Below are 17,146 nucleotides of genomic sequence, written 5' to 3'. Positions count from 1 at the left end.
TTGCAGCTGGTGGAGATCAGATGTGAATATGTGCATGCATCTGCCTCACAGCTGCAGCAGAGCAGAAGTATAAAGTATAAAAGTAACTAAAAGTACTCCTGCACTCTACTTTACTTTACTTTTATGTTTCTCCATAAGCATTTTAATCCATCACATAAAGCACCAAAGTGTTTCTACGTGTGTGCAGCAGGTCCTGGAGTCAGAACCGGTCCAGAGTTCTGCAGCAGGAGGATCCATGCAGCTCATTTTGCGCTTTCAGCAAGAAAAGAAATCCTTTAATCGCTCCTAGAGGCGGCGCACAGTGCGCATGCGTCAACATTTCCCCAGCAGGTAAACTCCACCATGGCGGCGAGAGGCCATGTGCAGGATCCCAACGACAGGAGACTCAGGCCGATATACGGTGAGCACTCACCGGGGAGCCGTGCAGGTGTTTGGTAAACATGCGTGTGATGTGTGCGGGTGCGTGTGCGTGAAGTAGGAAGGTGGTGGTGGTGGAGCCGGAGCGGGGGGGGGGACGATGCGGCCCCACCAGCTCCAACCACGGTGTCTGCTGCCTGCAGCGCCCAATGACAGTGCACCTTACCCGGGCTGCCACCTCGCCGGGGCAGACACAGCTGCCACGGGTCCGCGGGTGAAGCCGTGTGTCCCCGTGTCACAGCTGGAGTCGGTCCGGGTGGTGTTACAGCGCCGAGCGGTGCCGACATGTCTGTCGTCCGGTTTGGCTCATTCTCAAAGTCGAAGTGCTTTCTCCTTCTTGCTAACGGTCGCTATTTGACAGCTAGCTAGCGTGCTAATGTGTCAGCTAGCCAGCCAGCCAGTCGCTGAACGTGCTGCAGCTGTGAGAAGGATTAAAAGAAAAGTTTGTTCCTTCGTGCCTCAGACTGATGAGGATCTCCGCTGTGATCAGCTGTCCGTGTCCAGGCTGAACGTGTAGCCTCTTTACAACTAGCTTCATGTGACACGGTTAGCTCCCAGCTAGCATCAGCAGAGCTGTAAGGACAATGCTTCAAGCTAGCTAGGTAGCTTGTTAGCTTGCTAGCTAGCTAGCTTCTAAGCTGTCACAGCTCACGGAGGCAGAACAGTGTGCTGCTGAATAACGGAAATAAAAGACATTCAGTGTGTTGTAACGTTTAACAACTACGATGAATCACACATGTTGTGTTGTGCTGACTTACTTTAATCTGTTAGCGTTGTATAAACCGACATTTAAGCGTTAGTTCAGGGAGCTAGCTGCTCAGAATGAACAGGTTTTTTTTGTTGTTGGGAACTTTGTCAAAGCTAACAGCTAGCAGCAGTGTGAACTCTGCAGCTGCAGGACAGTGAAACTCTCTTTCGATCAGAAGTGTGGAGCCTGAGGGGTTTCTGCCTGGTTTGGCAGCTGACCTGAAGTGATGTGTGAGTGTTGGTGACATGTTCTGTTAGCTTCCTGTGATGGTGACAGTCCAGAACAGAGAGAATAGACGTGACATAATCACTGTGAACTGTCTGGCACAGTTAATTTTGGCAGCCAGCTGTCATGAAGAGGCTAAACTGAGGTCTCTGTGTGTGTGTGTGTGTGTGTGTGTGTGTGTGTGTGTGTGTGTGTGTGTGTGACTGACTGCAGACACACAGTTCAACAGCATCCAGAGAGATGTGTGTGAGGATGGAGAGCTGACTTACTGATCAATATATACAATCATTAGTGTATTGATTTGGTCGTTAATGATGAAATATCCCTGAAAATAACCAAATGTTGAGACAAAATCAGGCTGTGACGATATTATAGGGACTGCTGGAACTTTCACAAGTTATTATCATAATGAGATCTTTGATAATTATCAATAATGTGGATATAAGAGAATATATGTCTGTTGTAATCATCTAAAGTCCAAGTTAATGTATTTAAATGGCTTGTTAAGTTGACCATCTGTCCCAAAATCTAAGATTACCAATTAGGAAGCTGGATCAATAAATGTTTGTTATTTTAGCCTGGAAATAAGAAGTCGAGTATCAGAACACTGTCACGAGGTGAAACGATCGATCGGTCTCGTTGTTGATCAATTTAGTTGATTAATTGATTCGTTGTTTGGTGAAAAATGTTGATTAGCGTTACGTGACGTCCTCGAGTGTTTTGTTTTGTCCACAACCAGAAAGATAGAAAGCAGAAAATACTCACATTTAAGGTTCTGTTACCAATAAAATCAATATGTATCGATCTTGGACACTCACAGTGGTTTCAGTGCTCATTGTCTGCAGTATTGATGAACCAGCACCGGCTCGACGACTCCACACTGAGATGCTGCTGTGCGTCACACACAGTGTACAAGCCGTCATGTGTTATTCTGTAATTCAAAATGTAAAATGTGCAGCTGATCGTGTCAACAACACTGAAATCAGACAAAAGAAACTTCTTGAACCAACGACTCGATAATCAAAATAGAATAAAACTCGTTGTGAACGATGGACGTAGAAACTGCGGCTGCGTTGTTTCTGCTCGTCTCCGTCGTGACATTGATGCACAGCGACCAGCGTGAACTGGTTCACTGCAGAGCGCTCGTTTCTAACACAAGACAACGGATGTATTGATCTTCAGGACAGGAGCCGATCAGACACGAGTCAGAAGAGATTTGACGAGAAAGAAGAAGAAGAATGATCCAGTTTATGTGTTGTTGCCTGTAAACGGCAGACTGTAAAGAAAGAAAGCAAACCCAGATTAACGTGATATTCTGTCTCGTGTTTCTGCAGATTATCTTGATAATGGCAACAATAAGATGGCGATCCAGCAGGCGGACAAGCTGCTGAAGAAACATAAGGACCTGCACTGTGCCAAGGTGAGTGACGGAGGAGCCGCTCTCACTTTGTTTAAGTGTTGAGTTTGTTTTCTCTGCTGCCGGCGTGAGAACGTTCAGCTGCTCTCTGATCACTCACACATGTTTTTAATCGCCTCTCGTTTGTTTCCTGACTCCACAAATTAACAAACAACTAGAATAACTGTTTTAATAAGACGTAGTTTGGTTATTATGTTGGTTTCAGATGGAACCAAACGTCAGAGCGCTGACCTGTGAGCAGCTCTGAAGTTTTAGATAAGAGGATTTTAGATCTGCTCTGTCTTTCCCTCAAAATCATCTATAATTTATAACGCTTTAAATAATTGGGGGATCTCCGGCTCTGACAACGGTGCAGTGAACGTCTCCTCAGGACACGTGGACACACGGGCTGCGTCCCAATTCTGTTAAATGGGACGGTCCGACCTTCGCTGCATTTCCTGGTTGCGTCACCAGATGTTCCAGCCCACGATTTCTGTCGCCCAGACCCGTGAACGTGACGATCTGCGCCATGCATGTCGGCATTTTCTTTCTGTCTTTTTTCTTTTTATGGGCGCTCAAAGAATCTTGGGATATGTGAGGCCGCGAAGGATCATAGCAGTGCATCCTCTGAAAACAGGGAGAAGAAGAAACCATCACCCGGCGTTCAGATGCAGCCATAAAGTTTTTTGGGGCAGTAAAGTGCTGTTGTGCTCTTGGAAGCGATGGGACGTATGATGGACGCTGCTCCTTCAGGGTTTCCTATCTGATTGTTTTTACGTGACATCGGGACGTCAGAGTGAGGAGGATGTGGTGGTATGACATCATCCACAGGAGACAAAACTACAGTGAATGTTTTCGCCTCCGTCTTTCTGTAAAGTTGAGAGATTGTTTGACTTGAAGCGCTCGGAGTGTCAGAATAAAGACGGCAGCTTTTCTCTGAGCTGCTGCTGCAAACGCTCGCTCCTATCCTCCAACAATCACAGCGCTTCACATAAACTTATAAAACGTAACTTTATATTTTCTCTCTCAGGTCCTGAAGGCGATCGGTCTGCAGAGGACCGGGAAGCAGGATGAAGCGTTTTCTCTGGCGCAGGAAGTGGCCACTCTGGAGCCGACTGATGACAACTCACTACAAGCTCTGACCATCCTGTACAGAGAGATGCATCGCCGTGAGTACACACACACACACACACACACACACACGCCTGGTTATGACATCACTGTGAGGACGGCGTGTCAGCTGCCGTGCGTGTCGTTCACAGCGGAGTTGGTGGCGAAGCTGTACGAAGCGGCGGTGAAGAAGGTTCCTCTCAGCGAGGAGTATCACTCGCACCTCTTCATGGCGTACGCTCGCGTCGGGGAGTACAAGAAGATGCAGCAGGTGAGAACGCTCAGCTCCACACCTGCATGTCAGCATTAAGACGCCCGTTAGATAACGGACACATCGTCAGAGTAACGAAGAGGATGTTCACGACTGCATCTTCGCCCTTTACAGGCGGGGATGGCGTTGTATAAAATCGTCCCTAAGAACCCGTACTACTTCTGGTCCGTCATGAGTCTGGTGATGCAGGTAAAGAGCGCAGACGCTCACATTCCCCACACACCTTGATTTATTCTGAATATAACACACCTGTGTTGTGTTGTTTTTGTGGTTCAGGCCATCTCAGCACAGGATGAGAAACTGTCCCAGACCATGTTCCTGCCGCTGGCTGAACGCATGGTGGAGAAAATGGTGAAGGAGGAGAAGATCGAGGCTGAGGCGGAGGTGAGTCGAGCGTCTGCGTCGCCTCCATGTTGTGTCGTCTGGATGCAGAAACTCAGATTCAGGTTTAGATGTTTGTGCGATGGTTCTACATCTGGTTTAATTATCCAAGTTCATTTTATTTACACAGCTCGTTTCCACCAAACACAAATCTGTCTCAAGAAGCTTTTCTGTACATCACACAGCTCCGTTCATCCCCTGAGAGCCTCGAGTCAGATCAGGAAAACTCCCCACAAAACAGTTTGACAGGGAAAAATGGAAAAAACATTAAATTCAAGATTATTCATTAAGATGAATCTTTGTTTGGGATGTTTCCTCGAGCTGCTGTTCGTCCAGTAAAACGAATCTTTTATATTTGAAACCTGGTGAAGCTGAAACATGAGAAACTTTCCTTAAAGCAGAAAGTAAAATGTGAATTCCCCTTTTTTACAGCTGCTCTCACACTCGCACTCTCTTCTGTCAGAGTCTCTGTTTGAGTTCCTCATCACGACAGCGCCCGTTCTTCACAGTTAGACAGATGTTTCTGCAGATGTTTCTGCAGACGTCCGTGATGATTTTGACTCGCTGATCAGAAATGTGTTTCACACGATCCATCAGAAACTCCTAAAACATAGAAAACATCTAAAACATTCTGTGTTTTCGTGTTTGGTTCAGGTGATATGATGCAAAATACACAATTCTGTCGAGGTGGAAAGTAAAGTGAAGACAGACGGTTTCTTAATGACTCTGACGTTCACGCTCCACCGAGTGTCATGCTGTTAGTTTTGTTGCGTATCACCTGGAGACGCTCTTTATAGTTTCACTAATCAGCAGACAGATGGAGGATTATTCCAGAGTTTGTGGTCATATTTAAAGTTGTTTGTGGGGTTTTTTTGTGTGTGTGTCTTCAGGTGCAGCTGTATTTTATGATCCTGGAGCGTTTGGGGAAATGTGTGGAGGCTCTGGACGTGATCAGAGGCCCGCTGGGAGGTACCAACGCTTCTGTACTGAGAGATCATCAGCATGTAGTGAGTCCTTCCTGTTCCACACGTGTGAATACAATCCTCATCTTTGACTGTGTGTGTGTGTGTGTGTTCCCACAGAAAAGCTGACCAGTGAGCTGCAGAGCCGAGAGAACAAGTGTATGATGCTCTACCAGAGGCTACAGCGCTGGCCCGAGAGCAACGCTTTGGCCCACAAGCTGCTGCTCAAAAAGTGAGTTCAGGCTCACACACACACACACACACACACACACACACACACACACACACCTCATCGTTAAAGCAAAACTCTCGTCAAAATGCAACCAAGGCTTTTTTTGTGAATGTATATGAGTCAAACCTTCGTATAAAAGCATAAGAGGCACTTTTAAGATTTACCGTATTTTCGTTTTCAGGTCAAACTCATTTTCAATGGGAGTGCTACGGGCACTTTTACGATAGCATCAAAATCTCTATTTTTAAAACAGTAAGAAGTCTCGACACAACATGAAACTTTGCTGGTAGTATCACCAGGGTCTCTACACATGAACACGAGCATTGAGAACATTGTTTGTGTACACAGAGTTTACTAAAAAGAAGGTTTTTGAACAACTCAAGTTAGCAGTAGCTTGTTCCGCTCGCCGCCGTCCTGCCAGTGGAGAAGTGTCGATCTCAGAATGTGACGTAACCTGGAGGACAGTTAAGGTGGAACGCTCCTAAAGCTCAGTTCCATATAAATGCAGGATAATTTGTTGTTTTGTCGTTAGCGAAAAACAATATTGACCTTGAGGTTGAAAAAGGAGCCTCATATAAGAAACAATACTAAAATAAAAAGCTGGAAAAGTTACGTGAGATATCACGTGGACAGTTGTTGCTGGAAGACAGTAGTTCCACCTTAACTGTCCTCCAGGTTACGTCACATTCTGAGATCGACACTTCTCCACTGGCAGGACGGCGGCGAGCGGAACAAGCTACTGCTAACGTGAGTTGTTCAAAAACCTTCTTTTTAGTAAACTCTGTGTACACAAACAATGTTCTCAATGCTCGTGTTCATGTGTAGAGACCCTGGTGATACTACCAGCAAAGTTTCATGTTGTGTCGAGACTTCTTACTGTTTTAAATATAGAGATTTTGATGCTATCGTAAAAGTGCCCGTAGCACTCCCATTGAAAATGAGTTTGACCCGAAAAAGAGAATACAGTAAATCTTAAAAGTGCCTCTTTTGTCGTAATTATGCTTTTACACGAATTTTTGACTCGGGTACGTCAAAAAAAAGGCCTCGGTTGCATTTTGGCGAGAGTTTCACTTTAACACACACATCTGCTGCCGAGCTGATTCAGTTATAAACCTGTGTGTGTTTTCTTGTTTGCAGTCCTGACGACTGGCAGTTCTATCCTTCCTACTTCGACTCTCTCTTCCACCTGATCGATCAGTCGTGGAGCCCGCCAGAAGAAGGCGAACAGTGAGTACCGTCGCTTAGATTTCAAATGGATTCTGGCGGTCAGCAGAAGCAGGATTCTTGTCGTTCAGCTCTAAACTTTGGAGGACAGCGGTCGAAGGAGTGTTTTTCCTAACAGATGAACGTGATCTGTGTGTTTCTGTGCGTCTCCAGCTGTCCGGAGGGCGCCGTCCATCACACTGTGGCTGAGGTGGTGAGGTTCGTGGAGGACAGAATCAAAGGAGAGGACGACAAAGACTCTCGTGCGCTCAGAGGACCGTATTTAGCTCGGCTCGAGTTGATTCACAGACTGCGAGAACGAGGCTGTCCTGAAGAAGCCCAGCTAGGTAAAAAACACACGGAGCGGGAAAAGAAGTTGTTTTTGTTTTTCTCCGTGTTCTGCAGTTTCACTCGGCTTTAACGTTTCTCTGTCTTTAAACAGGAGAGCCTTTAGAGCTGATGGTGCAGTTCTTTGGGAAGTTTGGGGACAAACCGTGCTGCATCACCGACCTAAAGATATACCTCCACCTGCTCTCTGCTGACCAACACGTTCAGGTACGACCGAGCTGCAGCCGAGTGTTTGTTGATCCGCCTCCTGTGAAGTGTTGGACTCTGAAACACTTTGCTCCTCTCCACGTTTCAGTTCGTAAACCGTCTGAGTGAAGCGGTTCCTCTGGGCGAGCAGGGCGACGAGGGATTCGCGTTTCCAGACGACACCAAAGCGCTGCAGAGGCATCTGTGCGTGTGTCAGCTGAGCCGAGCGCTCGGGCTGCATCACGCGCTCGACGTGGAGGGAAAGCTGCGGCTCATCGCGGAGCTCAAAGCTCACTATCGGCACGGACTGAAGTTTGGTAGGAACGCTTTGATTCAGCGATAAAACAGACGGTGCTTCGTGTGAGCAGTTTGTTCTGACTTGTGGATTTCTTTGTCCCACAGGGGCGAACGCTCTGAAGACGGAGCTGCAGTTCTCTGACATGTATTGTCTCATGGCAGCTCACGTATACATCGACTTGTGGACGGACACCGGTGAGTTCCTCTCTCTCTCTGATTCCTCGTCTGTCTCTGTTTGAGAGATCGTCTCTGAACGTTTGTCTCCGGTGTGTCGTAGGGGACGAGGACATGGTGTGGCAGTCGCTGGGCGTCCTGCAGGAGGGTTTGTCTCACAGTCCCTCCAACGCTCAGTTCAAGCTGCTGCTGCTGCTCCTCTACTGTCGCCTGGGAGCCTTCGAGCCGGTCGTGGACCTTTACTCCAGCCTGGACGCCAAGCACGTACAGCACGACACCATCGGGTCAGTACATGAACACGGAGACTTTAATTACACCTGTTGTTCAGTTCATCAAACGTCTCAGAATCCAGTTTAAGGTCTCGTTAAAAACAAAAAGGCAGACCATTGTTTTCTTTCTCCTGTTCTAATTTTACATGTTTGTTTTTATTGGCGAGTTTAACATCCGACCAACAGACAGTTTACAGTTGTGCGTTTATAATGATGCATATAAATGTGCATCTCTACATTTGAATGAGATGTTCTGGTTGAAGTTTAGATATTATGTGAATAGACAAATAATGCAGGTTTAGTTTTGAAGTTAGTTAATTCATGCAAGCTACAATTAAAGTGCTTAAATCTCCTGATAACATGAGATATTGGTAATAAGTTAACGACAGTAAGCTACTAATTTGAGAAGAAATAGTGAAGAAAAGTAGGAAATCGTTGATTTTTGTAGCATCACCAAGTGTTGGATGACAAAGATGTTTTAAATATACTTAACTCCACAATTAATACATTTAATGAGTCAATCATTAACATTACCTTTCACGTTTTGAGGGTCTTTTAGTTTTTCTGCACACAATTTGCCAAAATCATCATAAACTGTGTTGAGCAGGAACTTTATTGTAAAAGAGCAAAATGATCGACTCATAAAAGAAGGAAAAGTCAAATTGAAAACGGTTCGCAGGTCAATTTCCTTCCTTTGTTTGTTTATTTCACAGTCGTGTTTTTCTGCAGACGTTCGTTCAGTCGTTGAAGGAAAACTTCAGGAACTAGAAATGTTCAGCCGACTGTTTTCTTTCTCTGAGACTCGTGATGATTATGTGATCATTATGTTTGAATCCTTCTTTCTGTTTTCACCTCCAGGTTTCTGTTGACACGTTACGCGGAGTCGTTGGGTCAGTTCGCTGCCGCCTCCCAGTCCTGTAACTTCTCCCTCAGGTTTTTCCACTCGAACCAGAAAGATGTAAGTCGATCCGACCCGAGCCCGGAATCACATGCTCTGATGTCGCCTCACCGTTTGGCCTTTTTTTAAAATCTACCTTTATTTCTCTCCCACCAGACCTCAGAGTATATCATCCAGGCGTATAAGTACGGAGCATTTGAGAAGATCCCAGAGTTCATTGCTCTCAGGAACAGGTTGAACCAATCACTGCACTTTGCTCAGGTCCGTACTGAGAGGATGCTGCTCGATCTGTTCCTGGAGGCCGACATGTGAGGAAATACTCAAAACAAACACAAGAAACATCACAGCAGCTCCTGTTGCAGACTCGAGTTCTGCACTGAGACGTCGTCTTCTCTTTGTGTTTCAGCGTGTTGAGTCTGGAGGAGAGTGTGAAGGCCATGTCTCTGTCTGCAGAGGAGGACGACATCCCCTGGGACAACATGAGGGACAACAGAGACCTGACTGTCTTCACCAGCTGGGACCCGAAAGACAGGTGAGTGGTGATTAGGGGTGGGTAAAAATATCGATACGGCAATATATCGCGATACTTTGCCGCCCAATACAGTATCGATTTTTCAACTCCGAAGATCGATTTAAAACCTGTGCGGCGGCTGTATTTCTGTAGTAGAGAGAGTGGCTGAGGTCTTTGCAAAATGGATGGCAAGTTAACAACGCCTCCGCAATTTAAAGTTGATGTTTGGAAGCACTTTGGCTGTTTTGAATGAAATAGTTTTGACTCAATTTTGTCCTCTGATCAATATCATCTGATGTACATATACAGGTACTTGTGTTTTCATCTTTATTTATATCGCAATATCGTGATACGTATCGTATCGTGACCAAAGTATCGTGAAACGTATCGTATCGTGACCAAAGTATCGTGATACGTATCGTATCGTGACCAAAGTATCGTGATACGTATCGTATCGTGACCAAAGTATCGTGATACGTATCGTATCCAAATTATCGTGATACGTATCGTAACCAAAGTATCGTGATACGTATCGTATCGTGACCAAAGTATCGTGATACGTATCGTAACCAAAGTATCGTGATACGTATCGTATCCAAATTATCGTGAAACGTATCGTATCGTGACCAAAGTATCGTGATACGTATCGTATCGTGATACGTATCGTGACCAAAGTATCGTGATACGTATCGGATCGTGACCAAAGTATCGTGATACGTATCGTATCCAAATTATCGTGATACGTATCGGATCGTGACCAAAGTATCGTGATACGTATCGTATCCAAATTATCGTGAAACGTATCGTATCGTGACCAAAGTATCGTGATACGTATCGTATCGTGATACGTATCTTGACCAAAGTATCGTGATACGTATCGGATCGTGACCAAAGTATCGTGATACGTATCGTATCGTGAGGTTCTTGCCAATACCCACCCCTAGTGGTGATGAGTCTGTAGTCCAGCTTTCATTAGTGAAATTGGAGCTTTTTAATGTTGTTCTTTAGCTGCTGCTCTCCCCAGTAATCATCTTCAACACGCCTCCTCTTCGTCTGCAGACAGTTAACTGAGGATCACCGGCGTCGCTCTCTGGAGGAGGAGTCGGTGTGGCTGAGGTTGCGCTCCCTCACACTTCGCCTCCTCGCCTCTCTGGCCGCGTTGGGACACTCGGCCTCGCAGCAGAACTCAGAGGTGACCAACGAGAACGGCGTCGGAGACAAGTCCTCGATCCTCGGCAGCCTGCTGTCACAGCTCAACCAGACTCTACAGACGGCCAATCAGATGGCAGAAAAACGCGTGCAGGTCGGTTTAACTAAATGTTTCAATATTACTGTGACACACACGGTTTAAAAGGACCTTGTGTGTCACGTGTACGAGCGCTAACACCAGCCTGCATCCACCCATTCTCTAAAAACATTCAGTTTATTCAGAACTGACACAAATCATCCACTCGGACACGAGGATTATTACGTTCAGGCAATTTAATAAGTCTCCTTTCTTCTATTCCCTTGTTGTGGAAGAGGGGATGTTATCCTGTGTTTCTTAACATGAGGCATTATGTCCCCTCAGTGTTGCCGTAACGCAGGAGCTGCTCATTAGCGCTCTGCTGTAGCTGCTCTGAGGGCAACTTCCAACTGTCTCCCATCACCAGCGAAGGGAGTCAGATCGACTCACACTGCTGCCCTGGCGAGATTCCGCCCAAACATCCTTTAGCTAAGTTAAAATGGGTCTTTGTCTTTGCACCACATGTCGTGATTTAGCTGCATCCTCCGGCTAGCTGCACTGAAGCTAAAGGTGAGAACAAGCAGAACAACGACAAAGTAACACAAACGGCCCCAAATGTGACCAAGCAGCAACAAACTTCTTTTGATTTGTGTGCGATATGACGACTCTGAGGGGACGCTACTTTCCTTTTTGTGCTCTCTGCTGCAGGTTCTAGCCATCATAACTTCACATGTAGCTCCTTAAACACAACAAACTATACTGCTAATATCTGCTACATCTTCCCGTTGAATCCTTGCAGGACATTTGAGTGCCGGTCGGTAAAACGTGGAGAACATTGCTGAACTAATGTCCGTGTTGTGTTGTAGTATCCATTCCTGGGACCCCCCTCCACCCGCCTGGCCCCGGCGCTGTCCAGCGGGAGCTGTCAGTGCCAGGCTGCAGCGCTGCAGCTGTCGGTCCACATACAGGAGCTGGAGACTGTCGGACTCGGTGAGAACCGGCAGCAGGAACATGAAACAGATCTCTGCTCTGACCTTTGTTTTAAACTCACAACTCTTTGTGTCTTTGTTCCCTCTCAGACGAGCCGTCGGAGCTGCAGACTCAGATCTGTAACGGTTTCCAATCATTAGTAGTTCAGCTTCAAGGTGAGTCGCCGGCTGGATTTCACAGTGAACTTGCGAAGGTTTCTGTTACGCTTCATGTTTCCTGTTTGTGTCCGCAGAAATTCTGAATAAATGCAAAGGAGACGTGTTGGAACTGAAAGAGGGCAAATTAAAAACGCAGCCCTCCTTCTTAGAAACCCTAATCTTCTTTGTGGAGGTGAGTCGTCACACGTCGTCGCTGCGCCGGTTCTGATGTGTCTGAATGTGAAACTGATTCATGTTGTTCCTGCGCAGACGGTGTGCATAGTCTTCTGGATGGCGAGTCACTGTGCCAAGATCCTCCGACCACTGAAGACGAGTCTACAGAAAAAGAAGAAGAAGAAGAAAAAGGATGTGAACACGGCGATGGTACGGTTTGATCCGTCACCCTTCACTCTCTGTAACCTGATGATTAATCCTCACTGCTGTCATTAACTGTCCTCTGCTGATGTGTCTCCTGCAGCCGGCGGTGGTTTGTGGCTTCCAGGAGCTGACGGGGAGCTTGCAGGACCTGCTCACCCAGGCTCTGGAGCATATAAAGGGGCAGGAGACGGGCCTGACAGCCCTTAAACTGGCCAGTTTAAGCTTGGACGGATGCCCCGAGGTCAGTGTGCACGAACATGAAGCGTTTCTCTTTTCACAGAAGCTCCTCATTTTGCAAGATTTACCTTTTAGCACAGAGCATGATATAAACTCATCTGTTGGATATCTTCTCAGTTAATTCACCCGTTTCTCCAGAAGCCTATCGGTGCTGCCGTGACAGATAAACTACTAATTGTTGATAAAATGGGTTCAGGTACAACATTAGCCGTTGTTGGTTGCAACAACAATCCAAGAAAATTGAGTTTTTTTCAGAAACTTCTTGTGTAGAACATCAACAACATCATCCACGCTGTATGTTTAGCTTGATTGACGCTCTACTGCTGCCTTCAGAAATATAAACTCGCTGTGTTTCTTCAACAGTACTTTCCCTATGTTGTTACTGTGCAGGTAGTTTTAAGTGTATGTGCTTTTGTAACTGCATAATTCTTCGCCGTCAACACCTTCAGAAAATACAAGATAATTAACTATGTTGATGTAGCTAACGTCGGGACATTGCTTCATGTCATGTCAGACGCTAGCATCTCCTGGATCTCAGCGTCTGTCCAGTTGCTCATCTTAATGTCCGCTGATGAATTGATGGACTGACTGCTGTGATCAGCTGTTTCCTGGTTTTACATAGCAGGCAAGGCGGAAATAACGTACCCTCCCAGGCGTCAAACTGGCGGACCAAAACAGACCCCCAATTTGCCAGCCTCTGTTTAAAATCGCGGACCTGTCCGCAAATTGGCGGCTTGCTGCCCTGTCTAAAAACGGCTACTGTTACAGAACTGTCCTCATGACTTTTTAAAACATCCGTAATGTGTATCCACCTCCAATTTTTGTGTTAAAATCCATTTTTGTAGAGCGAGCATGACAGCTACGCTAGCTTAAACACCGAGTTCACCCAGTTCAACTGGAAGAGCATAACCGACTACCGCTATGAACCATGGGTAAACTCGCAACGTCAGGAATAAGGTGAATAGATTAGTTTGGTCTGTACAACTGTGAATGATGGTGACCGGTGTTTCTGAAGCTCAACACGTCCTCAAATGTCTTGTTTCATCCACAACACAAAAACAATCAGTTAACTCTGATTTAGAGGGAAAGAAACCAGAAAATACTAATTTAAGAAGCTGGAATCAGAGAATGAAGTCGCACCGTCACTAAATGTTCGTAGACCGGAGCGCTGACGATTATCTTTTTTTTTCCCTTGTTTCAGGATGAAGCTTCGTTTATGAAGGCTGCTATGGACAAGGTGCAGAGCAGTTACCTGCGCTCTCTACAGGAGGTGGGAGATCTGCTCAAGAAGAGAGCGGAAACTATAAAGAACCTCAAGATCTGAACACCATCACACACACACCCTCCCAAATAAAGACGACTCTACCCCCCCATCATCATCATCATCATCATCAGCCCCTCAACGCCCCACACCGCCGTCTGTCAGCCCACCAGCCGACCCACGAGTCCGACAAACCCCGCCTGACCCGGCTCGACCCGCCCGCCGAGCACACAGTCGTTACTGACCTCCCCCCTTTTTTTTCTTCTTCCTGCAACCTGGAATTTTTTTTTTTTGTTTCTTCCTCTTCTTTCACCTTTCAGACACACACGCACACCTCTGGGACATTTGCAACTCTTATAGCACACGAGCTTGTAAGTAAAAGAAATAAAAAATCATGACTTTATACAGCAGTTATAAGAAAACTAGGTGGGGAGGAAAAAAGAAAAGAAAGAAAAAGACGCGACTCCTTTTTAAATATTAAAAAAAAAAACTAAAAAAAAACAGGGAAATAGAGCAAATTAGGAGAAAATGAATACGCAAGCAGTTTTAGATGAAAACTAATCTAATAAATTATTGTACATAGAGAAAAAAAGAGCAACTACCGCTACAATATACGACACAATAAACCACTATTCTGTTCGTCAGTTATGTTTCCTCTTTATTCCTCACTTTGGTTTTCTTCTGGTGACACACACACACACACACACACACACACACACACACACACACACACACACACACACAGGACTGTTAACACTAAGGAGGAAACGCGCTGCTGTTCCAGCTGTTTCTCTGCGTCGAGTGGAAACGGGCACAATTATTATTTTTTTGCATTGAACTGATGGAAGCGAGGACTGAAAGTTTCCCACTCAACTATTATTTTTCTCACTTTTCTTCCTTTTCTTTTTGTTTTTTTGCTTCGTGTGTCGCTTTGGTACTGACAGTGGAGCCTCCTCTGTAGTCGCAGTATTATTATTATTATTATTATTATTATAAAGAGCAGCGGTGGGATGGACGCCGCCGCCGCCGCCGATCTTCTTCTTCTCATTTTTTTTTTTTTTTATTCCTGGTAGAAGTGTGGTGCTCGTGAACATGTCTGCTGTGGAATAATCTGGTTGTTCCGGCACAAAATAACAAACAACAGACATGGATCAACTCGTCAGAATCCTTTTTAAGACTGGACTGGTTTATAACGATCGAATGAACATCTTAAAGGAGCAGTTCACCCCAGAATCAAACATGCATATTTTTCACTCCTACCTGTAGAAATGTTACAGCACCTGGATGTTTTTTGGTGTGAGCTGCAGAGTTACTGAGATGTCTGTCTGTCTCTTTCTAGAAATCATGACCCGGTTACTGGAGATAATCCACGGGCCTCGTTGTGAGCAGGAACTACTTTCTTTCTAATGAACTAAACCCGCCGACCGCATCACCGTGCAGAAGGAAGGAGTTGGGTACATGTTTCCTTCTGCGCCGTGATACGGAAAGAAAGTAGTTCCAACATGAAACCGCTCACGAGAAGTTCTGTGGATCATCTTGAGTAACCGCTGCCAGCTGAGCGCCGTCAAGTTCGGTTACGTTCAGGCGAAGGAGGAAATGTTGACGGTACACGTAAGAAGCGAAATGTGTATCTTCTTGTATTTTAGGGTGGACTGTCCCTTTAAATATGAATATCTACCAAAAACAGTGTTTTTCTCCTCGTTGCATCATTTCCTCTGACACTGCAGAGAAACATCACCATCAGACATTTCTCATGAATATCTATTTACGCAGTGACGAAAGTACAAAATAAAGTCTGCCGGACGCTAAGAATGCTTTTTTAGGCGTAGAGCGTTCTGACCAGACAGGAAGTCATTTTGATGCAGCTCTGTAGAGTGTGTGTGTGTGTGTGTGTGTGTGTGTGTGTCTGTGTGTCTGTGTGTGCGTGTGTCTGCGTGTGTCTGCGTGTGTGTGTGTGTGTCAGACGAACATTGGACCTAATTGTAAATAAGCGTGGAGGCTCTGGTGTGAACGGGACGTGAGTGTGTTTTTAGAAGCCGCTGCAGTCGATACTCTGAGATTTGTCCTTTTTGTTTGTGTTTTTGTTCATTCCCGCTCAGCCGCCTCAAGTCTCATGAACCAAAAACATCAGCATCAGCTTCAGCACCCTCTCAGATCACAGCAGACCGTGACGTCGTTTACAGACGTCACCAGGAGCGCTGATGCAGGAAGTGAGCAGTTTGACTTTTGTTTGTTTAGTTGTTGTACTATTTTATTAAGAATTCGGCAGAGCAATGTGAACATGTGAGTAACTGGTGAACCCTCCCCTTCCTGTTAGTCTTGTACACAATCACACACACACACACACACACACGTACATGCCCATCTACGAATAATAAATGCCTTTCTTTTGTTTTGAACACTCGAGCCCGTCTGTCTGAACGGATCCACAGCTGCAGAGAAGACGTTCGTGATCAGACTTCATGTGTTTGTTGTTGTTGTTGATGAGGTTCAGAATAATGGTCGACAATCTGGAGCGTCATCTCACCACCCTCTTTTGTTAGAAAATGGAAAACAGAAACACTGGAATGTCAAAGCTTTTTTTAAATAAAAAAAAGTAAATGTGTGACTTTTGTTGTGTGATGTCTTGATTTTATTTCCTTATTTAAAATATTGTTTTGAAGCTGCAAAGACTCCAGATGAAGTCATTTAGGTCACAAATGTTTTAGGCAAACATGAAACTACTGAAGTTATTTTTGAATTTGTAGTTTAAATTCCAGGAAAACGTTTTGTGTGTGTGTGTGCATTCTAATGGTAATTAATTTATCAATTTTCAAGTTAAATTTTTTTTCATGTTGGATTTTGGTATCTGAGTTTTACCAATCCAAACTGAGCAGCTAGGTTTATTAATTTATTAATTTATTTATTTTGACCAGAATAAAATGTTTTTACATACAAAAATAACCAACTGACTTCTAATCACATGAATATTGTCATATTAAATATTTTACTTTTTTACTTGATGAAAAAACAACCTTGAAATCAATCAATCCTTTCAATTTTAATTTATAAGCCAATATAAATTAAAATAATCTCTTAATTGATCAGGGAAATTCAGGTGTTGCCAAAGAAAAAATAAATACAAATAAAGAAAATAATTACAAAAGTTTGTAAAATAAAAAAATGTGTATGAATAAACAAAATGTTTAAAAAAAATCTTCATTTTTTAATTTTTATTTTTTTTCATCTTTGATTTCGGTACCTGAGTTTTACCAGTCCAAACTGAGCAGCTAGGTTTATTAATTAATTAA

General features: G+C 44.8%; 1 protein-coding gene across 1 annotated transcript; it reads left to right on the top strand.

Moving 5' to 3' along the window:
• Nucleotides 1-249: 249 nt before the first annotated feature.
• On the top strand, nt 250-16,464 carry naa25 (N-alpha-acetyltransferase 25, NatB auxiliary subunit). Its single transcript, XM_030436026.1, has 24 exons — nt 250-400; nt 2,725-2,810; nt 3,817-3,955; nt 4,049-4,167; nt 4,282-4,356; nt 4,444-4,551; nt 5,439-5,517; nt 5,631-5,742; nt 6,880-6,969; nt 7,120-7,292; nt 7,388-7,500; nt 7,589-7,796; nt 7,882-7,971; nt 8,054-8,234; nt 9,078-9,177; nt 9,274-9,425; nt 9,524-9,649; nt 10,688-10,931; nt 11,720-11,843; nt 11,933-11,998; nt 12,076-12,173; nt 12,251-12,364; nt 12,459-12,599; nt 13,797-16,464. The coding sequence occupies exons 1-24, from the start codon at nt 343-345 to the stop codon at nt 13,917-13,919; spliced, it is 2,919 nt and encodes a 972-aa protein (XP_030291886.1). The 5' UTR covers nt 250-342; the 3' UTR covers nt 13,920-16,464.
• Nucleotides 16,465-17,146: the final 682 nt, after the last annotated feature.

The sequence above is a fragment of the Sparus aurata genome, chromosome 12 (genome assembly GCF_900880675.1).
Source record: "Sparus aurata chromosome 12, fSpaAur1.1, whole genome shotgun sequence".
NCBI classification, from domain to species: Eukaryota; Metazoa; Chordata; class Actinopteri; order Spariformes; family Sparidae; genus Sparus; species Sparus aurata.
This window is presented reverse-complemented; position numbering and strand designations above follow the sequence as displayed.

Coding starts and splice junctions, on each gene's coding strand:
- naa25 (XM_030436026.1), top strand. CDS start 343: ATGGCGGCGAGAGGCCATGTGCAGGATCCCAACGACAGGAGACTCAGG. Junction 2,811..3,816: donor AGGACCTGCACTGTGCCAAG/GTGAGTGACGGA, acceptor TTTCTCTCTCAG/GTCCTGAAGGCGATCGGTCT. Junction 9,650..10,687: donor AGCTGGGACCCGAAAGACAG/GTGAGTGGTGAT, acceptor CTTCGTCTGCAG/ACAGTTAACTGAGGATCACC.